This window comes from Myodes glareolus, chromosome 2, assembly GCF_982192425.1.
Source record: "Myodes glareolus chromosome 2, mMyoGla1.1, whole genome shotgun sequence".
Lineage (NCBI taxonomy): Eukaryota > Metazoa > Chordata > Mammalia > Rodentia > Cricetidae > Myodes > Myodes glareolus.
In genome coordinates, this window is record NC_142027.1 from 12,227,382 (window position 1) to 12,250,577 (window position 23,196).

The 23,196-nt window shown below is 37.2% G+C and overlaps 1 protein-coding gene across 1 annotated transcript; it reads left to right on the top strand.

The window, feature by feature from the left end:
• The first annotated feature begins 19,595 nt into the window (after positions 1-19,595).
• Positions 19,596-20,403, top strand: Cldn17 (claudin 17). Its single transcript, XM_048422987.3, has one exon. It carries the CDS (start codon positions 19,729-19,731, stop codon positions 20,401-20,403), a length of 675 nt encoding a protein of 224 aa, XP_048278944.2. The 5' UTR covers positions 19,596-19,728.
• The last annotated feature ends 2,793 nt before the right edge of the window (positions 20,404-23,196 follow it).

The following is a 23,196-nucleotide window of genomic DNA, read 5'->3' on the forward strand; positions in this document are numbered from 1 at the left end:
CACAAAAGAAGAGAGGAGTATTTAAGATCAAAATTTCAGAGGTTGGTGATGTGAGTTGACTCCAAAGCTTTGTGACCTGGGGTGAGGAGATATTGCACTGTAGGAAGGCATGCAGAGTGAGGATGGCTATCTCAAGGGAGTTAGCAAGAGCTGGAGAGAAACAGAGGTAGGAGGGGGCAGAAAAGAGAGTAAAAGAGTGAGGAAGGGAGAGGTAACGTAAGATATATGCTTCAATGACTTGCAATGGTCTAGTTTCTCCAATTAGCCTGACCTCCTAATAGTCCAGTCAGCTATTATTTTATAATGGGATTTGTCCAGTGAGGAGGTTAGCACTCCAGAATCCCACCACTGCTCAATACCACTAGTAAGTGAAGAGCAGGCCTTAAAGACAGGAGCCTTTGAGACATTTACTGTCACATCCAGGGAGATGCTGACTGTGAAGATGCCCTTTGTGGTTTCAAGGCATCTCCATGAACAGCTACTGTGCTAGCTAATTTTCTGTTTCTCTTTCTCTAGAGTAATGACCTGTTTATTTTCCACTTCCAAACTTAACAACATTGCATCATTTTTAGAGGTGAAAAGGAAATACCAACTCTCTTCTAATTTTTAGAAACACCATGCCAAGTTTCAAGTTTAAAAAAAAAAGATAGCTGTGATTCCATTGGTCAACCCCTTTCTGAGGAAGATATCCCTTTCTTCCTCTAACCATATTAAGTATTTATTGTCATTGGTATTCTGCAGCTTATAATAATGTGTCTAGCAAAGGATATCATTTTATTTGCTTATAATTTAATATACATCAGGACTTGGGAGATGACACTGTGGGTAAAGTGCTTGCCACACAAACATGGGAACTTAAATTCTGAGGCCAAACACTCCCTTAAATCCAGATAATGTAGAATCGGTGAGCTCTAGGTTTAGTCAATGACCTTATCTCCAAAGAAATTGGAGAGCAATTAAAGAAAACACCAGAAATTCATCCCTGATATCCACAGTCCTAAGAGTACAATGTACACACACACACACACACACACACACACACACACACACACACAGACACACTTGCATACATAGGAACACACATTCATAAATATATACTCATGCACTGATCTACATACAGTTTAATATACTTTGAAATCCTGAGAATTGGGGGATTCTGTTTTAAGAATCCAAGTGTCTTGAAATTTCTCATCCTTGTCTTGTATTTACTTTCCAGTAACATTTATCGTTACCAGTTTAGTATAATCCAAGCTAGATTTGATGGGGCTTTATTCTTCCCTCATACCCTCAGAATTTTCTCTGTTTTTCCTTTCAATAGTACCCAAAAAGACTTTCATGTACATCCTTTATAAACTTTATTCTTCTCTATCAGATTTTCTGTTTATAATTCTTATTTCATTTTCCTTGGATTTGTTTTACTTTGTATCTCTTAATCTTACTGATTTCTATTTTGGTTAAATTCTATTTGACTGTATGGATTTTCATTCTTTTTCCTATTCTCAATGTTTTTACTTTATTTTTTTAGAAGTCTAGATTCTTTTGGTTTTCATTTGTATTTCTCACATATCTTCAAGCTTATTTTTTCTATGGTTTTGACTCAAAGTTTGGTTGATCAGCAATCTATCTTCCAGATTTCATATTCAAAGAAGGCTTCATTCCATTTGTTACAAATATCTTAGAGATTACAGTTCATGTTTACTTTAGGCTGGAATGCTTCATTCTACATTACCAAACACTTGGGATTGAGTAAAACATGGAGTATATTTCTATATTCATGATCATGAACAGATTTTTCATTAGTCATCCAAAAATTTATCAGAAAATCCTAAAAGACTGAAGACAAAACTGTGCATGCAACTGTCCTCTTAGTACAGAAACTAGCAGGTGTCTATTTCTTAAATGTCAGGGACATCGTCTAATACATTTTTTAATAGTTGTGGAAACCAAATTTCATTCTGTGAGCACACACACCATAGACACACAAACACACTTTCCAAATATTCCCAAGATGTTGTTTCCATAATTCAAGGCGATTGCAGTTACTTTTACTCATTTATAAAGGGCTACCTTGAGCCTCTCATTCTTACAAGTACAGTGGTGTTTGCTGCTATTACTCTCTCATTTTTAAACTGTGTAAACAGCCTGGAGATTTGGAATCTGCTTTGTCGTTTCCTGTTTAGATTTCTTCCCCAGTGCCTTCTATGCCACACGGAAATTTATCTATAGTTGCTCTCCATTTTTTCAGTCTGTAAAAGCAGGGTGAGGTTGGTGCCTATCTCACGGACTTGCTGTGATGAACACTCTCCACCACCTTTTCAGTTCTTAAGTTCAAGATGCCTTTGGGAAGACACAGTCCTGACCTCCCTTCTAACTCTTCCCACCACTGTGAATGCTGGGAACACCAGCAGCTTCACTTTCTCTTCGAAATGTTGCAAGCTCAGATGATTAACATGAAGGCTTTGTTCCTTAGGCCACAATATAATTATCTCTCCCCTTATTAGCATTTATCTGCCCTGTGATGACAACCACTCATTGGGGTCTCAATGAATCATCTCCTGTGTGCATTCTTTTAAACTAGCAAAAGGCATGTCAGTCTCTTTTTTCCTTAAGTTCAGTACAAAATATACATAGCTTTCTGTGTAAATGGACAGCTTCAACTGGCCTCATGATTAGCTTTTAGGGTATGATTAAGAAGCTTAGGAGACAGGAGATGCTGAATGTGTTTACACATGCTGATAAAATTTGCTTAAAGAGGTTGAGGCAAAAAGATCACAAGTTCAAAGCTGGCCTTGGCAAAACTTGTTGAGGTTGGAGATTTAGCTCAGTGGTAGAATACTTGCTTAGCAAGCATACCTCCCTGGATTTGAGTCTCAGATTTGGTATCTGGGGTGGGGGTAGGAGTGGGAGAAATCACAGTACACAAATGAAATAGTTTATAGTCTTTATTTATATTTCACAGTGAAACAATATCTTTCAAATTAATTAGATAATAAACTGGTCCAGGAAATAGAAAAATTTCCATCATTATCAGATTAAATTAATGATTATTGCACATTATTATTCATTTTTATTTGTTCTAGAATTACAGTTCGTTTGAGATTGAAGGAGGGCTTCACCTAAATTTCATTAGATGAAACAAACTTGAAGTAGCACACGGTATTATATCTGAGACCATGCTGAGGGTGAGTCATAGTCTACATCTTAGCTTTATGGCACTACATCTTAAGGAGGCATGCTCAGTATTCTCTTCTGATGCAAATACCAGTCATGTGGGACTTCTTGAATACTTTCTGAAAGCAGAGAATGCAAAGTTTGCCTGCAAAATTATCATTAGAATGTGCCCTCATGCAGCATATTTAAGTTCTAAGTTCAGAGCCATGGGTACTGTGTTGTGTTGTGTAGGGAGTTCTACAGATCTATAAGTGACAGAAAATGCTTCAAGTAGAACTTCACCATTGTAAGATGAAAAATGTCTGCAGAGACTGCTGAAAGCTCTGTAAAGAACATGTCCTCCCATACAAAGACCATTGTTTCATACTGTAGGATATTATGTACAGGAAATAAAGACATCTTGAAATTTCCTGAATCCCGAGTTCTATAACTATACAGTCTAGTGAAGAGAACAGAATTTGAACTGTGAGCTTAGTTCAGATACCAAACAACTGTCATAGCCACCTCATTTAAAAAATCTAAACAATATTGGAGCTGAGCATATAACTCAAACTCATAGCTATTGGCAAATTGAAATTACTAATATTTAACTCTATATTTTAAATTTACAGTAAATACAAGGCCCAATTAAAAATGGCAGTAAAATTGTTAAATGCTTAAGAACAAAATGAATTGCTCAATAACTTAAACCATATACAAAAATAACAAGAGATATAAGTAGGGAAGTAGATATGAGTTTTTAAAATTATAATCTGTTTGTAACCTCTATGGTCTTCTTCACCACCCTTACTTCTGCTAACTATGAGCACTCAGTTAATTTCCTTAGGATTTAATTAGCTTGCAGACATCACAGACCACAAGGACAGCACACCCCACTTTACCTCTCGATTTCCTCCCAGAGGAACTGTGGACCAGTCACACCTTGATTGATCCCACCCACTCCTATGACCTCGTGGGGGACTGCAGGCTATTTTAAAATGACATTGGATAATACTGCTCTCTGATCCCTTCATCTGGTGCCTGCAACACAGGGAGGAATAACTCCTTCTAGATAGTTCATGCTCTCTAAACTCTGATGCCAAACGGAAATTGATGATTTGCTTGAATTAATAACTGCTGATTACTAATCATGAGCCTTTCCTCATCTGAAATCAAATCGTTCTTATATCTTTTGATTCTAGCTTGCTCTGACTGAGAACATACATCTCGCCCTGCTTTATCCTCTCATTTGATTTAATCTTGCCAGTCGTTCACTTCATGCCAACATGGTACTGGTAAAAAGACTGCTGGCCATGCCTCTCTCTTCCTGTGAAAGCATAAGTGGCTATGTTGGCCCCTCTGTCTGATGTGGGATCCCCCTCTGTATGCTGTGAATACCATTGATTAATAAAGAAACTGTCCTGGGCCTGCACAGGGAGAACAGTTAGGCTGGGAAAACTAAACTGAATTCTTGGAGAAAGGAGGCAGAGTAAAAGAGAAGCCATGGAGCTGCCACCGGAGACAGGTGCTCTGAAACTTTGCTGGTAGGCCATGACCTTGTGGTGATGCACATACTAATGGGCATGGGAAAATTAAGACGTAAGAGTTAGCCAATAAGAAGCTAGAGCTAATGAACTAAGTAGTGATTTAATTAATACAGTTTCTGTGTGATTATTTCATTTCTGGGCAGCTGGGACAAATAAGCAGTCTCCCCACAACAAATTGGCCTGCCAACATGGCCACTAAATCCACTTAAAAACCTGAGAGGACTGGAAAAGGAATTCTAGACACTAAAAAGCAAAGTTTAGCCACATTTTTTCCCAAATGGGTTTTGCTTACTGTGACTCTCTTAAGAGAGGTGTTCCTGATTCAGCAGTAACAAAAGAAAAAAAAAACCTAGGCCATATTAAAATGCTGGCTTTCTGGGCCATGCTGCCAGCATGACCTCAGGCTCTTTCAGGAGACTGAGCATTTAAATGGGATTTGTGAGCAATGCGCTACAGCCTGCTTGGTGGCAACATGGACCAGCTGTGTGCCTAGAGATGGGTCATTGTGCATGACTCTTTATGGCAAGCAGCTCTGCCATGCTGGGCTGGGTGGGGCAAGCAGGTAGTGCTGTATTTCACAGCTTAAGTTTTTAAGAAGCACTTAGCATTGTAAGTAGCACTCCTGGATACACAATGAAACAGATTCAGATATAAAGACTTCTAAAGGAGACACTGTGCTTTTAAAAAATGTATGTAGGTTTGGGACAGAGAAGAAAAAGAGTATAGAGCGTTATAAAAGAATGTAAATGGTTTAAAAAAAATGAAATGAAAGAAAGTTTTTAACAAACAGTCATAGATTAAAAGAATAATAAAAAAGTCATGTAAAAATGGAAAATTCACAGAGAATCTCAATTATGTATAGTATTGTGTTTCTATTATTTTTTTTGCCCGTGAAGGAGCTAAGTAACCAACATTTAAACTTTAAAGGTATTTTGTCTTCAAAATATGGATCTAAGGATATGTTGCTTTGGAAAAGAGGTTCTTCTATTGTTTCCAGAAGATGAGAACCTCTGGATTCATTCCGAGCTAATGTGGTTGAATGCACCAAGAGTCCCTGAAAGGTTGTTGTGAAAACTTACTTTGTCCAACTGCTGACTGAGATGAACCAAGCACATAGGATACACCATGAAAGACCTGATTAACAATGCTCCCAATCAGTAGGAAGTAGTCTAGAGAACTATGCCCAGATTCTCAAATATTGTTTATAAATGTTTGTCCACATTTAAAGGAGGATATGCTATGGAGGTTTGCATTGGTATGTATCTTGGTTTATTGATATAAATTTAAGGTCAATTTTGTTATATGCCTATTTCTGCTCTTGACTAAGATATTGTGATTGTGCAGTTCATTTAAAAATGTAATACATAATTAAGAAGTATAGGTTAATAGAGAGTCATCTATAATATTCAAGCTTGTAGTCATGTTGTTTAGATTTAGAAACAAATTGACAGAAATTCATTAAAGATATTTTCTTGTAGAATATCTATATGAAGCATTGTATCAGGCTTCTTATATATTTTTCTTTTAACCCTTAGATAATTCAAGTCATAGATTGATGTTCAGATGTGAAACTGTTCTCATAAAATTTTAATTAAGTGGGACTACGTCTCCAGAAAATAATGTTGTTAGACATGTATTCTTTAGTCAATAATCATTTTGTACTAATATATGCATTTTAAGCTCTTACCAGCAAGACAATAAAAATGAAATAAATGGTATCTATAATCACTTAGCTTGTACAATCAAAAGATAATTGCAAGAGTTTGAAGGCAATGTGTTTATATATATGTGTGTATGTACACTTTAGTAGACATAGATATATTTCTTTACTTCATGAACTGAGAAGGTTAAAAAATTAAGACCACAGTAACAAGAAACAACACTTGAACCCAGATCTTGCTTTCTAATTTCATTATCTAACTAAAGTATCCAGGGGTACTTGAAGATACTGCCAATTTTAGGACTGAGACAAATTGTATACAAGATGAAGATAGAACATTTCATCATCCCAGAAAGTAAGAAAGTGCTATGTTAAAGGGGTATTGGAGACAACTTGAACAATTTTAACATGAAAAAAGTTTTAGAATATAGCTCAAATAATAAAATAAATCCAGTGACTCTGCTCTTAGATAAATAATCCATTAAATTAATAAGTAGAAGACAAGAATCTTATGCATTATAACTTTAAATAATTTATATAAGAGCTAGTCTCTTGAAATGTGTTCTGTGTGTGATTTTCTTTTACACAGTACAATAAATAAAACCAAAAGAAATGGTTCTCCAGCAGAGAAATCTTACAAATATCCCTGCAGCTGGACAAACACCTTCAGCGGTTATAAATGCTAATAGTTTATTTTCTGCGTATGGAATGATGAAAATGATACTTTGTCTTGCTCATCTTTTATCCTCAATTCTGTGATTATCAATCCTTGGTCTAATCATGGGAAAATGTCATGGGGGTAGAAATGTAAACATATCCACAAATAATCAGAAGTTCTCCTCATCTGGTCTGGTCATTCTCATGAAGGGAAATATGAGAAATTGCCAAAGGCAATAAAACACCAAGAAGACAGGGTAGAGGCAAAGTTAGATGGGACCATGAAAGAGGAAAAACATACTCACTAAATACCAATGTAGTAGGAAGATTCCTCAAATCTCAGGAATACATCAGTATTGACTTACCGTAACAGATGCCCCATTACAATAGCAATAATAGGGGAACCTGGGTGAGGAGTATATTAAAACATCCTGCACCATTGACTTAATTTATCTAAAACCCAAAATATCCTAAAAGCTATAGTTTAGTTGAAACATAGTAAGACTTACCATCCAATTAGTCTCAAAGTTTGCCATCCTAGTATTATTTTGCTTGAGGCACTGTAGTAGGCTGACTTTGGACTTGCTGTGTAGCTCAGGAGGACCTGGAAATCCTGATTCCCCTCCCTCTACCTCCTAAGTGTGGAATTATAGGCATAAATCATCATGCCTAAACCAAATGAGTTGTATCAGGAAACAGGCTTTTAAGCCATTTTTAGGAGCAAACCTAGGAGTCAAAGTATTTGGTAAAGATAATCTTCTTAATGAGCCTTTCTGATATTTTGAATTTTCTGGGTGACAACAACTCTTGCCTAATTGTACATGATTTAATATCCTGGTTTAGGACTGATGAAAGATATCACAGAAAAGGGGCATTGCCTAAAATGAAAAATTTGAACATTTAACCTACCTGCTACGCCTTTGACTTCCTTCAGGTAGGCTTCTTGATATAACATAAAAAAAAAGGATTAATGTGCTTACTGATTGAATTATTTATTTGGTTGGTTGGTTGACATTTAATTTATTGTTTGTTTGTTTCTTTGTTTGTTTTTTCATTTTATATACTAACCCCAGTTCCCTTCCCACCCTTCTCCTGCCCCCTCACTTCCCATCATCTCACCCCCATCCACTCCTCAATGGGCACGAGGAAGGACTCCATTGGGAGTCAACAAAGTCTGGAATATCAAGCTGAGGCAGAACCAAGCTCTTTCCTCCTGTATCAATGCTGAACAAGCTATCCCACCACAGGGAATGGGCTCCAAAAAGCCAGTTTATGTACCTGGGATAAGTACTGGTTCCACTGCCAGCCAACACCCCCCCACCCCCCCCACACACATAAGATCAAATCGAATAACTGTCAACAACATTCAGAGGGCCTAGTTCAAGCCTATGCAGAATCCCCAGCTGTCAGCCCAGAGTTCATGAGTTCCTACTAGCTCAGGTCAGCTGTCTCTGTGGTTTTCCCCATCATGATTTTGACCCACCTTGCTCGAATGATACTTCCTCCCTCTCTTTAAGTGAATTCCAGTAGCTCAGTCTAGTGTTTGGCTGTGAATCACTGCATTAACTTCCATCAGGTTAGAAGGTTCTGTGATGACAATTAGGGTAGTCACCAATCTGATTACAGGGGAAGGCCAGTTTAGGCATCCTCTTCACTATTGCTAGGAGTCTTAGCTGGGTCATACTTTTGTAATTCTGGGAGTTTCCCTAGTTCCAGGTTTATCCCTAACCCCATAATTGCTCCCTCTATCAAGATATCTCTCATTGTTCTCTTTTTCCATTTTTTCCCCAACTCGGTCATCTCAACCCCTCATGTTCCCATCCCATTCCCTCTCTTCTACTTCCTCCCAGTTTCCTCTGGATATTTTAACTATTTTTCCTTTCTGGGGCCCTCCATGTGTGTCACTCTTAGGGTCCTTTTTTTAACCTAGTTTCTCTGTAGTTGGGGACTGTAGCCTAATTATTCTTTGTTTTATATCTTGTATCTACTTATGAGTGTGAGTCCATACTGTGTTTGTCTTTCTGCATCTGGGTTACCTCACTCAGGATGGTTTTATCCTAGGACCATTTGTGCGCAAATTTCAAAATGTCATTTTTTTTTGTTTTGGTTTTGTTTTGTGTTTTGTTTTTTTATATATACCACAGAGTAATACTCCACTGTGGAAATGTACCATATTTTCTTTATTCAATCTTTGATTGAGGGGCATCAAAGTTGTTTCAAGGTTCTGTCATAAATCCACACACCTATGAATATCGGATTTTGACAAAGAAGCAAAAAATATATACAATGGAAAAAAGACCCTAGTAGGCAGATGCTCCTCGTTCATTTTCTAACTGCTCAGACCCGAATAATCACACACAAACTATGTTAATTACAACACCACTTGGCCTATTTACTCAGGCTTCTGTGGCTTACTGGTAAGTTCCCAGTCTGACACTTTTCTCCTTTGGCAGCACATGGCATCTCCCTGCCTCCACGTGCTCTCTCTTTATATCTCTGTTCAGATTTTTTCCCCCGTCTTTACTCTGTTAAGCCATTGGCCAAAAGCAGTTTCTTTATTAAGCAATGGCAATAAAACATTTTCACATCATATTGAGAGGATCCCCACATCAGAGCCTGACATAAATCCACATACCTATAAACACCTGAATTTTGACAAAAGTGCCAATAATATACAATGGATAAAAGAAAGTATCTTCAACAAATGGTGCTGTCATAACTGGATGTCAACATATAGAAGAATACAAAAAGATCCATATCTATCCCCATGCACAAAACTCAAGTTTAAGTGGATCAAAGACTTCAACATAAACTATAAACTTCAGTTACACTGAAGTTGATAGTAGAGAAAGTGGGAAGTATCCTTGAATGCCTTGACACAGGAGACTATTATCTGAATACAAAACCAGTAGTGTGTACACTGAGAACAATTAATAAATTTGACCTCTTTAAACTGAAAAGCTTCTGTAAGGCAAAGGACACTGTCAATATGCAAAACAGCAGCCTACAGTTTGGGAAAAGAGCTTCACCAACCCCACATCTGAAAAAGAGCTGATCTGCAAAATATATAAAGAACTCAAGAAACTAGACATCAAAATACAAAATAATCGAACTAAAACACAGGGTGCAGAGTTAAACAGAGAATTTCAGGTCCTCAGAACATGGTCGGCTTGAGAAGAATCTCTCTGCTAATGAGAGTAAAGGTGAGAGTGACCAATCACTGCTCTCTATGATACTTGTTCTCAATGCCTGAAATACAATAAATAAGAAGGATGAATTACAAAGTACATATTTCTTTCAGTAAAAAGCACACCCAGAGTTTTGTATTCAATATTTGAAGACTAACAACCTCAGCTGATGCCTTAGATCTTAACCATTGCACAGTTTTGTATGTGCTTCACTTCTTAATAATATTCATTTTATAATTTTGGAAGAACCATAAATGTAAATGTTTATATCATGTTTTATTTCTGAACATAATTGAAGCAATATTGCACTGTAAATATTTATTAAACACTTGCTTTTCAAAGATGCCTGAACATAATTCCCAGTTGAGAAGTTCCATGCTGAAGCCTCAGCAGAGCCTTTTTAATTATAATTGACAAGTGCTGTGCCCTCCTTCTGCTTTGCAGAAATATCGCTGCCTAATTACAGTGAGATAAGAGCAATAACGCTATCATCTTTATTTCAAAGCTTTACCACCTACCCATGTAAGACATAGTTTAAGCAGAAATGTAAAATATTTAGACATCAGGTGTTTGTCATGGACTATAACCACATGTTCACTCTCAAGACTTGAAAGCACTATTATTGGGAGAATAATATTTGTTAATGAAAAATTGCCTTAAGAATATACAATCCAGCTATTCATAGCAGTCAGTGGCTCTCAACCTCAGCTGCACACTAAAATCAACTAAGATTTTTACAATAAGATATTGCCTGATTCCACCATAAACTACTTTGCTTTAATTTATCTGCTATGTAAAGTTATATGTACAGTAAATCTGTATGCATGATTTTAAATACAACGCAAAAGAAGGACTCTGGTGTTTTCTATGTGTTCTTATTACAGAGATGCAGCTGAGCTACCAAAGTATTTATAACAACAAAACTAAAGTAGACACAGGAGGGCATGGGAATGAGAAGAAAGGAGAGAAATTATATGATATTTTAATTTTTAAAAATATTTTTGGGGATATAGTATACACCCAGATTTTGGTTTAATAGAGTGGGAGGGGAAAGAAATTAATATGAGTGATTTTTCAAAATGAATTCTAATGTGAAGTCACTGATAAGAGGCACCAAGTAAAATCTGAAGACCTGAGCACAGGTACCTAGAAAGGTCGGCTCCTATAAGCAAGGAACACCCAGACACACTGTGCCTGGGAATTCACAGTGTGGATGTTGCAAACTCTCTTCCGCAGTGCAAGGGCTTTCTTTCTGCTGCTAGCAGGAAGGAGCTTATGAGACTCATTACGAAAAGCACACTTGTTTGCTCATTTGATTTTTGTTTTGTTTAGCAGCTAAAAGCCTTAGAGGCAATGATGTTTGCAAACTGGGGCCTTCCTGACTGACAACTCCTAAGGAAGTGTCCTACAGCTGCCACTGCGGTTTTTGTTTCATAACCAATGGATTTTAGTAGCAGCACTATCTAAGCCATGCAGGATATCTCCCCTCTAACTCATTTTAAATTTATATATTTTAATAACTTTACAAAGTAGTAGATTTCCATTTTCAAAGATTATTGATTGAGTCCACCCTCCTTCTGTGTCCCCTTACCTCCTCAGTTCCCAGACACCATCCCTTCTTCAATCTTTCTACTCCCTATATTCCACATCTCTACATTCATGTCATCTATGTTCGGCTATTCCCCATTTCCTTATGACATGCTGCACTCCAACAATTTCTACTTCCTTGGCTGCTTCACAAATTTCAAGTTGAACACACAAATCTAAAAATTCAAATCTAAGATTCACATATAGGAGAAGGCATCCAGCATTTGTCTTCCTGAGCTTGGGCTACTTCACTCATCATATATTCTTTAGCAGTTTCCATTTGACTGCAAATTTTATAATTTCATTTTTTTTACACATGAATACACGTTCATTGTGTATGGGCATAGTTTTATTATCCATACAATAGTTAATGGAAATCTAGGCCAATTCAATTTCCTAGGTATTATACAGAGTATTAATGAACATGGGTAAGCAAGTGATTCAATAGTAAAATATGGAGTTTTTTGAGTGTATGCCCAGGCATGGGAGAGCTGGGTCCTTTTCAGTAAACTTAATCATGAAGGTGGAAGACCTTTACAATGAGAAGTAAAGCTAGGAAAGAAGTAGAGGAAGTCACTAGAGGATGGAAGGATCCCCCGTGTTTATGGATGGAAATGTTAACGACCGTGAAAATGACCATCTGACAGGAACAAAGGTACACATTGTGTGCAACCCCAATTAACATCTCCATGTTGTTCACCAAAGATTTCAAACAAAAATGTATATGCAGGCACAAAAGACTTAATAATGTAGTCTTGGCTGCCCCTGTGAGATCTAAAACTGCTAATTCCCTGCATCCCATACCAGGATGGCTGACAGACAACTCAGATTTTAAATATGAAAATTGAACTCTTGATTTTTTTTTACTAAAATGGTATTTGTACTTCTGTGGCTCACCCCTAAATAGGTGCACCCTTGAAGGTGAATAGGCCCATGCGGGTGATATAGAGTCATCTTTGACACCTTTCTCCAGTTTAAATCTTTTGTCTTAAGCAGTTAAATCTCCTACACATAAGATAGATCCATCCTCCTTCACGGGCTATTACTTAACACAGATTTCATTTTCTCTCATCTGGATTATTCAAGTAGCCTACATGGTTTCTTCATGCTCATTTTGATGTGTCTCCATCTGTCAAAATATCTATATTGTTTTGGCGACTGGTGATTTTATTTTGTTATTTTAATGTGGGCTTAAGCTTGTCACTTGCTTACTTAAAATCATTAACTGAGTTTTCACTAACCTTAGGTTATTAGAGTGGTCAAATGGCCTTCCATGCCTCTTTCCTGCCTACATTTCCAGCTTCGATTCTCACTTGCCCCTTAGTGAAGGTCTTTCTTTTTGCCTTCTGTCCATCTGCTATTGGCTTCAATACTTCCCCCATACTTGTTCTCCTGCCTTTATCTCTGTTTGTCTAATTATCTGGCTATCTCCTATCCAAATTATTTCTATCTATTGAAAGGTGAGACCCATTCTATTGATTCATTATTTTTACATAAGGAATAATATCCAGTAGAATATAATAAAACACATATATTACGAAATATAATAACATGTAATATAATGTACTTTATACATATGCATCAGTGATATTCATTAGCACAGTTACTTGTTTAATAATAATGTGCCCACCAAAATGAAAAATCTGTAAGAACATGTGGTTGGGTAATGTATGATTATAAACTGGGTTTTAGATTTGTGCAGGTACCAAATTCAAAGATTATTGTCATGTCAATGAATTTGAATTTATCCCGTGGAGCTGTCAGTGGAAATTTTGAAGTAAGATAGAAACATATTCCAGTTTCAGTTTAGCATGGAGTTTGTGGGTTTTTTGGATGAAATATAAATAAAAATGTTAGACCATGGGCAAAAATACTTAAGTAAACCATATTGAAATGATTCAGAATGAAATGTTGAAGGACTAAACTAGGCCAGAGAAATGTTGGAATAGGAATCACAATTAGTAAACTAGATTGGGTTGCTTTGGATGCTGGCTACATAGCAGTGATTAATATACTGTATTTCCTGTAGATCAATGCCTGAGCAAAGACAGGAAGGAAGAGACTTGAACAGAAGAGACGTCCAGTGTGGTATGCATGTCATCAGGACTTCATCTGACTCCACAGGGAACTCGGGAGCTGGTATACCCACTCTAAGTCTCTGGCTGGGGCTGACAGGCTGGCCCTTTACGTTCCATGATAGATTAGTCACTGGATATGGGCTTCTTGCATGAATGAAGAGTGACTTGGGTGTATGTTTGTCTGCAGGCAACATCTGGAGGAGACTGACAATAGAGTGTTTGCTGCAACCCTCTCAGCAGTTCCCCTATGTTCCCTTGTAGTCAACAGTGAGAAGGAAAAATGATAATAAAAAGACTTCAGAAATTACATCCCGTCTGAAAATAGTAGAAACTCTAGCCACATATGATAATCCCAACAAAGATTATATGAATGCCAGGTGTATTGAGGTGTACCTAAAACCCTGAAAGAAAGCAGACATGGTTATCCCTGCCTTTCAAAAGTAGAGTCCAGAATGAGCTAAAGATAAATAATTAGTAAGCCTGATAACGTAACAAGAGCAAATAAATATAAATAAGTGAATATCAAAAACAAACATTTCTGTGTGTTTGCTAGAGGCCAGATACTTTACACACATTACATTAATATAGTCTTTAAAGTATCCCCATGAAGTCAGTGGTATTGGGATTATGCTATTTCATAGAACAGAAGATAAGGAGATACAAAAGACCACTCCAAATGGATAGCTAAAATAGCAAGACTAAAATTAGCCCCCAAATATTTGTTCTTTACTCTTTCCTAAAAAGATGATGGATAATGATTACCTTACAGGAAGCATAGCTATAGAAGAATTCATTGACAACAGTGCCTAGGATGCTTGGATTGTCTGTCACATTTCCGGAACACAGGGCAATCAGTGATGTTAGGCAGTCTCCAATGTGTGGAAAACAAAACAGGTATTAATTTAGCCCTTGGTTGCTCCTCAAAGGTTGAAGGGAAGTCCCTATTATTGAAATCACTGCATCCTTTGGTGACTTGACTGATTGGAGCTGAATCTACCATGAAAGCCTCCTTCCCTTGGTTTAGCTTCCATGGCACCAGAAAACACTTTATATCCTGCCAAAGGAAAGAAACAGTTAATGGCCCTACTCAGGTGCAAAACTTATAAACCACAACAATGATGTGTGACAAAAAAACAAAAAAAGGCACAATAGCGATATTCGTTAGTAATAACCAATAGTTATCTGAAGGACTTAAGGCACATTTAACAGGAGGGAAATTGTGTCTGCTACTACAAACTTAGCCAACTCTGAGGACTGGTGACGTCATGGACCTTAGAAAAATATCTATCACCACCATTTTGCTAGACCATCCTAATTCCCAACTAAATTCTAAATCATACCTTTACGCCCACAGATAATTAGAGCTATCAACCTTCATCTAAGAAGGGTCATTTTTATAATAAATAGAGACCACCACAGAAAACCACAAATAGGTCAATAGGCCATGAGAAGCCCAGCCCCAATGAACATAAACATCACAGCCTCTACATCTATAGCTCAGAGAATCTCATAAAAGAGGGGTCAGAAAGGTTTTAAGGGACAGGATACCAGAGAGTACACCATGAAACAGTGTCTCCTAGAAATGGATGCAAAAACAAGGCTGGAACAATGACAATATAAGTAGACAAGTAACATGGAGGAGGGGATTTGACAAGGAATTACTGGAAACTGATGATTTTTGAGAAAGGTAGAATCAGCCTCAAACAGAGATAAGCCCCCTTCATTCCCATATCCCCATTACTGGTTTTTCAATACAAAGTGTTCAGGCTTGAAATCAAATAGAAATGAACAACAAAAGATCACAGCAGGTTATATTTATATATTTATAAAAACATATACATGTGTATGTAATAAAAGTTGTCAAAGAATAAGTGGGCCAAGAAAGAAATCAGAGAAACATCACTCTTCACAATAGCCATAAATAGCATAAAATATCTCGGAGTAACTCTAACCAAAAAAAAAAAAAATAGAGGAGCTGTATGACAAGAACTTTAAACCTTTGAAAAAAGAAATTGAAGAAGACAGAAGAAAATGGAAAGCTTTCCCATGCTCTTGGGTAGGTAGAACAAACAGTAAAAATGGCAATCTTACCAAAAGCAATATACAGATTAAATACAATGCCCATCAAAATCCCAGCATAATTCTTCAGAGACCTTGAAAGAACAGTACTCAACTTCATATGGAAAAAGCAAAAGACTTAGGATAAGCAAAACAATCCTATACAACAAAGGAAATTCTGGAAGCATCACAATCCCTGACTTCAAACTCAACTATAGAGCTACAGTAATGAAAACACTGTGGTATTGACATAAAAAGATGGGAGGAACAATGGAACCAATTCAAAATCCCAGATATTAATCCACACACCTACAAACACCTGATTTTTGAACAAAGAAGCAAAATATATGAAATGAAAAAAAGAAAACCTATTTAACAAATGGTGCTAGCATAACTGTATATCAACATGTTGAAGAATAAAAATAGATCCATATCTACCACCATGCACAAAACTTAAGTCCAAATGAATCAAAGACCTCAACATAAATCCATAAAGTGGAAGTACACTTGAACACATTGGTACAGGAGAACACTTCCTAAATGTAACCCCAGTAGCTCAGACACTGTGAGAAACAAGTAATAAATAGGACCTCTTGAAACTGAAAAGCAACTATAAAGCAAAGAACACAGTCAACAAGATAAAATGGCAGCCTACAGAATTGGAAAAGATCTTCACTAATCCCACATCAGACAGAGGTCTGATCTCCAAAATAAACAAAGAACTCAGGAAAATGGTCATCAAAAGAACAAATAATCCAATTAAAAAAAATGGGAGTACAGACCTAAACAGAGAACTCTTAACAGAGGAATCTAAAATGGCTGAAAGACACTTAAGGAAATGTTCAGCATCTTTAGCCATCAGGGAAACGCAAATCAAAACAACTCTGAGATTCCATCTTACACCTGTAAGAATGGCCAAGATCACAAACACTGATGACAACTTCTGCTGGGAGGATGTGGGGTAAAGAAAAACTCCTGCATTGCTGGTGAGAGTGCAAATTGTTACAGCCTTTGGGTATCAGTATGGCAATTTCTCAGAAAATTAGGAAGCAACCTGCCTCAAGACCCAGCAAAACCACTTATGGGCATATACCCAAAGGATGCTCAATTGTACCACAAAGTCATGTGTTCAACTATGTTCATAGCAGCATTGTTTGTCATAGCCAGAACCTGGGAATAACCAAAATATCCCTCCACTGAAGAATGGATAAAGAAAATGTGGTATATTTACACAATGGAGTACCACACAGGAAAAAAAAGACATCTTGAAATTTTCATGCAAATGATTTATGAAACATTATATTGAGGGAGGTAACCCAGACCCGGAAAAACAAATACCATGTGTACTCACTCATAAATGGCTTTTGGACATAAAGTAGAGAAAACCAGCCTATAATTCACAATCCCAGAGAACCTAGACAACAATGAGGAACCTAAGAGGCCCTAATGAGGACCCTAAAATATGTTGATCTAATCTACATGGAAAGTAGAAAAAGACAAGATCTCCTGAGTAAATTGGGAGCATGGGAACCATGGGAGAGGGTTGAATGGGTCAGGGGAAAAAGGGGGATGGGAGTAGAGAAAAAAATGTATAACTCAATAAAATCAAGGAAAAGAAAGTAATCAAAGGAAAAGAAACTATCAATTTAGTCATGATAGGGGACATGGGCCAACTTGGAGGGAGGCAAAAAAAAGGATAACAGTTCTATGGTAAAGCCATATAAATGTTTTTAAAAGGAAAAAATAAAGTGACAGATCTTTGGAAAGAGAGAATGGATGAGAGAACAAGATCCCCAGAGCAGGTGGCAGACAATGAGGGTCTTAGCCATTCTGAGAGGAAAGAAATTTCTTCTCATGAACAAAGCAGAAGAAAAGGCAATGTGACAGCTTGGCTTGACTTTTACAGACAAAATCTAAATGCTCTTACCCTATTTGTGATTCTCAGATTAGTATTATATGCAAGACACAACCCTGTGTTCTAAGTCAACACACTCTCACATGTAGTTACTACTAAGACGGGCCAAAGAGTCTCACTGGGGAAAAACAAAACAGCTGGAAAAGAACAGCAATCTGGACACTTCCACAACAAGGTGAAGAAAAAGCTGAAATGTTTTGGAACGAGGAAAAGCAAGTGGAATGAGGAAGAACAGCTCGAGGTTGCAAAATCAGAATTCTGTTGGCTAATCCCGGCTGGGTGGGAATGGTTAAACCTGTGTGTCAGAACCCAGAACAAAGGGTCCCAAAGCCCTTCTTCCTGACTGCCAACAGGAAGCTGTCAACTACCTGGATTTTTTGCTTTCTCAATGACTCACACACTGTAGGGTTGGCTTTCACAGACCACCCATCCTAAACACCCATAATTTCTACAAGTTTGATAGTTCTGGCTCGTTCACTAGTTCTTTGGTCTGTATTTGACTGGAATAGAAGATCATTACTACACTACAATATCTCCCAGGGAAAGACTGGCTGACATGTTCTCATTTGATTGAAATGATTTCTTTGGGATGCAATAAAGAATTAGAAAGGTCCATGATCCCTGCCATAACGACAAGGGAAAACATAGTCCGGAATGCTAAAGTCACAAATAACTTTTAAAATAATCTCAATTGAATTTTGCTTGAAAACAACTTAAAATAAATGGACGGGGGGGGGGAGTGTTAAATATCAGATTTATATGAACATGTTTCACAAACAAATCTATCCATCCTTCTCTTGGATCATATTAAATGTAGGGAAGAGATGTAAGAAATGAGCCCAAAGCTTCCCCTTGGCAGATATCCCACAGCTAGCCTCACCACCCCCAAACCCCGTGGACCTCACATTCTGTGACTAGTAAATGAAGCTTGTAAACTGCAAAGATAGCGTCTGGCTCTGAAAAGCTGTCAATGAGAATTTTGACTGATATTGCATATCAAAGGGCAAGTTTATATTTTTCCAGAAAAAAATGTCAACTTTCAGCTTCTATAAATATGATGTATTTCAAGCTGTCATTGAAGAAACATCTAATGAAAGCTTACATGCTAACCATGTTTCAGCAGGGGGAGAGGCACCACTTAGCAGCTAATAGAATAATTGCTAGTATGTTCAATTATAGCAGTAATCCTCTCGGTCCCTCCTTTCAGGATCGAAAGAGTAACTGTGAGATTTGAATTTCAGGCTGAGGGCGCTTCTGAAGAATCTCGAGTCTTAGAATTCCTGATGTTATATAACGAAACCTTTCTCTCTCTCCAGTCACAGTTATTGATCGATACTTGGAAAAGAGACTTTGCACAAGAAGAAGCTAGTGTCCAAAGTCCGAAATGATTTATATTTTCTCTCTGAAAAATTGGCAGAGTTTTGGTATCTTCCAGTTCTGACTTAACCACGTGTAGTTATACTTTCATATAAGACTGCTTTTTACATGAATGTTTTTTAGCTCTGTAATTAGCAATACACAATGGAAGCTTTGGTACTTAATTACAGCATTGCTAAGACAATAATAACATGAGAAATGTTAAAGTTGAGGGCAGCATTTCTCGACACACCTCTGGCTATGTTCTTATTGGCTGGGAAAGAATTATATATGCTTAGTGAATAAACCAAACAGAAATGAAGGTGTGTGTGGGGGAACAGCACACATGAATTACAACAAGTACTTCAGGTTAAGCCAACTCCCAGTCACTGCCGCTGACTAGGACTAACACATCATGGGAAGCAGGAGTAGGGAAGACCAGGCACTCCTTTAGACTAGAACAGTCCTTCACCTTCAGCATCTTGAGCATCTTCTATCCTTCTAGGCTGGACCAGTCTGCAAAGAAGAAACAATGGCTTTCTATCCCCTTCAGATTGCTGGACTGGTTCTTGGGTTCTTCGGCATGGTTGGCACCGTTGGCACAACACTTTTGCCTCAATGGAGAGTATCAGCTTTCATTGGCAGCAACATCATTATCTTTGAGAGGATCTGGGAAGGTCTTTGGATGAACTGCATCCAGCAAGCTAGAGTCACACTGCAGTGCAAATTCTATAACTCCATTTTGGCTCTTCCACCAGTACTGGAAGCAGCACGTGCACTCATGTGTGTGGCTATAGCTCTTTCCTTGGTTGCTCTCATTATCGGCATCTGCGGCATGAAACAGATCCAGTGTACCGGCTCCAGTGAGAGGGTCAAAGCATACTTACTGGGAACCTCAGGAGTCCTCTTCATTCTTACTGGTATCTTCGTTCTCATTCCAGTGTCCTGGACCGCCAATATCATCATCAGGGATTTCTACGACCCAACTATCCACGCAGGTCAGAAACGAGAGCTTGGAGGTGCACTCTTCCTTGGCTGGGCGACCACTGCTGTCCTCTTCATCGGAGGGGGGCTGCTCTGTGGATATTGCTGCTGCAACAGAAAGAAACAGTGGCGCAGATATCCAGCCCCACCATATCGTGTGCCACAAAAAGATAACCAAAGGAAGGTGCCAGTGCCTAGGAAGACCTCTACCAGCTATGTCTAGGGTTTGCTTTGCACGTCAGCTCCTGTGTTTTATACTCTTCCTAGAAACTGTGAGTACATCGGGCAGGAGAACTACCTTTATAGCAGGTTTAAACTGAGATGAAACTTTTGATGATTCACCTGAGGCAGGAATATAAATGACTTATTTGGACATTTTGTGTATACTGTGTATTACTGTGCCCACTCTCGCCGGACTCAATATTTATTCCAGTTTATATAGTCTAATATCCAGTGTATTTTCAATTATAGACATGTGATGATGGTGTATAGTCAATGGAGAGTATCAGTTTTCATTAGCAGCAACAAAGAGGATCTGGGAAGAGATTTAGACGAACTGCATCCGGCAAGCTAAGGTCACGTTGCAGTTCAAATTCTATAACTCTATTTTGTCTTTCCCACCAGTCCTGGGAGCAGCACATGCACTCATTTTCGCTTGTCATGAAAACTAAAATCGTAGCTGACATTCTATATCAATGAAATACATGAAAATATTTTCAAAGATAATCTGTTGTTGTCACTTCAAATGTTTTATTACATATGCAGTAATAGCTAAATGGCTATAATTGTAAAACAATAGTTCTAAAAATTTTATAGATTAAATAATAATAATAATGGTTGAACTCATCACAGGCTATAGATGACTACTTAATACTTATTTTTAATTCTAGGAAACTCATACTAAAAATTCAACTTTTTTAAGGATAAAGAAGCTCTGATTTCTCTATGCAATATGATTTTCAAATTCTCCAATGTAGGTTAACCTTTCTTGGACCTATCATTAGGAGAAAACAATACATAGATGAAAACAGGGTACTCTCATGGTTTATGCTTTGTACGTTCAAGCAAATAGAATCATCCATCTGGATTAGGCACAGAAATAAGTTAAGATAAACAAAATCCTTGCTCAAAGGGTTCACGTCATGATTACAAAGGTTAAGTTCAGGCCCTAAAGGAACAGCTTCAGTTCCTTGTCCTGTTTTGTCAGTGTACAGGCCTAAACGTGCAAAGAGAAACAAAGAGTCAAGGTACTTATTCAGACAATAAGTCAGGCTGAAGTGAATCCTATCTTTCTATTCTCTAATAAGCAAATAGTGATGCCAATGCATTTTGTTTGCCTGATACATATAAGTTATTTTCTTAGTCTTTTGTTTCCCATGTGTAACTAACAATATCAAGATTTAAAATAGTATGGTGGCTTCAGAGGTGAATATGGGTATAAAATGCTGGTGAGGAAATATTTACTCTTGAAGGTGGCTTTTCTAATAGTTTTGCTAGGCTATGAATAAATGTTTATATATTCAATATTAAACCTTAAACAGTATATTTATTTTATGATAAAATATTTAATATTCAGTGTGTCATTTCACAAAAAGTTTTAATTTTCTCACCAAATATTTCTTGTATGCTTATATTTATCATAATATAATAAGCTAATAAAATAGCTATGTATTCCAATGATGTTGATTTATTTAGCTACAAGATTAGTTGGAGAATGCATATTAATCTTCAAGAGTCAACCCTTTACTGAAACATTAGTTTAACAATGATCTAAAACTAGATACTGTATGAAATCCTTACTCTAATCTACAAACAAACCTAGTTTTCAATAATTCAAGCACCATAACCTAGCAAAATCACATTTAAAACATTAGGAATGTTAAATGTGATATGGAACATAATTTAAACAATTTTAAAAAGTAATAAAAATTTAAAACTTAGTCAGCACTTCAGTGATATGTTCTGATTATTTTCTTTTAGCTGTAGAAACCTAATACAAGGTTGGATTGAGAAGGAGTCATTTATCTTATGCAGTTGAATAGGTAAGCCATCAAGACAGCAAAGACACATGCTTAAAGGTTGTCAGGCAACCATTTGTCTTACCTTTTGATTCACCTAGAAATAATTATCTTTACAAGAATGGACCCTTGATTCTAAATAAAGTATGTCTTTTGTCTGACTAGTGGATGAAACAGAACAAGATATAATTCTGGATGGAGTCACAGGATAACATCTGGTACCAAATATAATGCAGACCTCACCAACAGTATGTTGTCTGCGTTCCCATTAATAAAGGTGTACTTGGTAGGTTTTATATCCTATAAGGAGCTACAATATTTTCTCTAATACAACAAAATGAATTTGCTAATTTCCAACAAATTCCAGGACACATTATGAATGCAAATCTCCTATCACAAATCCAATTGATACAAGAACTATAGAAACTATGTTTCTATTTTCTAAGATTTGACTGAAATTCAACTCTGTGGGAACTTTCTCATACATTACCCAGTTCATGAAACTGTTGAAGGGATTTGTGATATTGTTAATATGCAAAACTCAATAACTCTATACTATTACTAGGTCTGGCCTTGATAAGTAGTTGAGGATACTTGATAAGTAGTTGATAAGCAGTTGATTCAGAAAACTGCACGGACTGTACGGCAGTCATGGGTTTTAACCAATGTGGGTCCTTTCCTCCTCCAGGGATGAGATAAAGCAAAATAACTCATGAAATGTAAAAACAGTTATTATTTTCAGCCTGAATATATGAATTCTGAAGTGTCTCTAAGTAGAGAGTAGCATGGTTCAGTGAAGCCAATATTTTCTCAAACTTAAATTATGGTGTAATTCCCTGAGATGAAGGTAAAACAAACGGACAGAGTTAAGAGACACTAAATACCATTGTCTCTAGAGCATGCGTGTGTAGGAAGTATCTCAATACTTGAGGACAAGAATCAGAAAAATTACAAGCTCTTACATAGGTTTAAGAACCCAAGGACAGAGAGAGTTATGT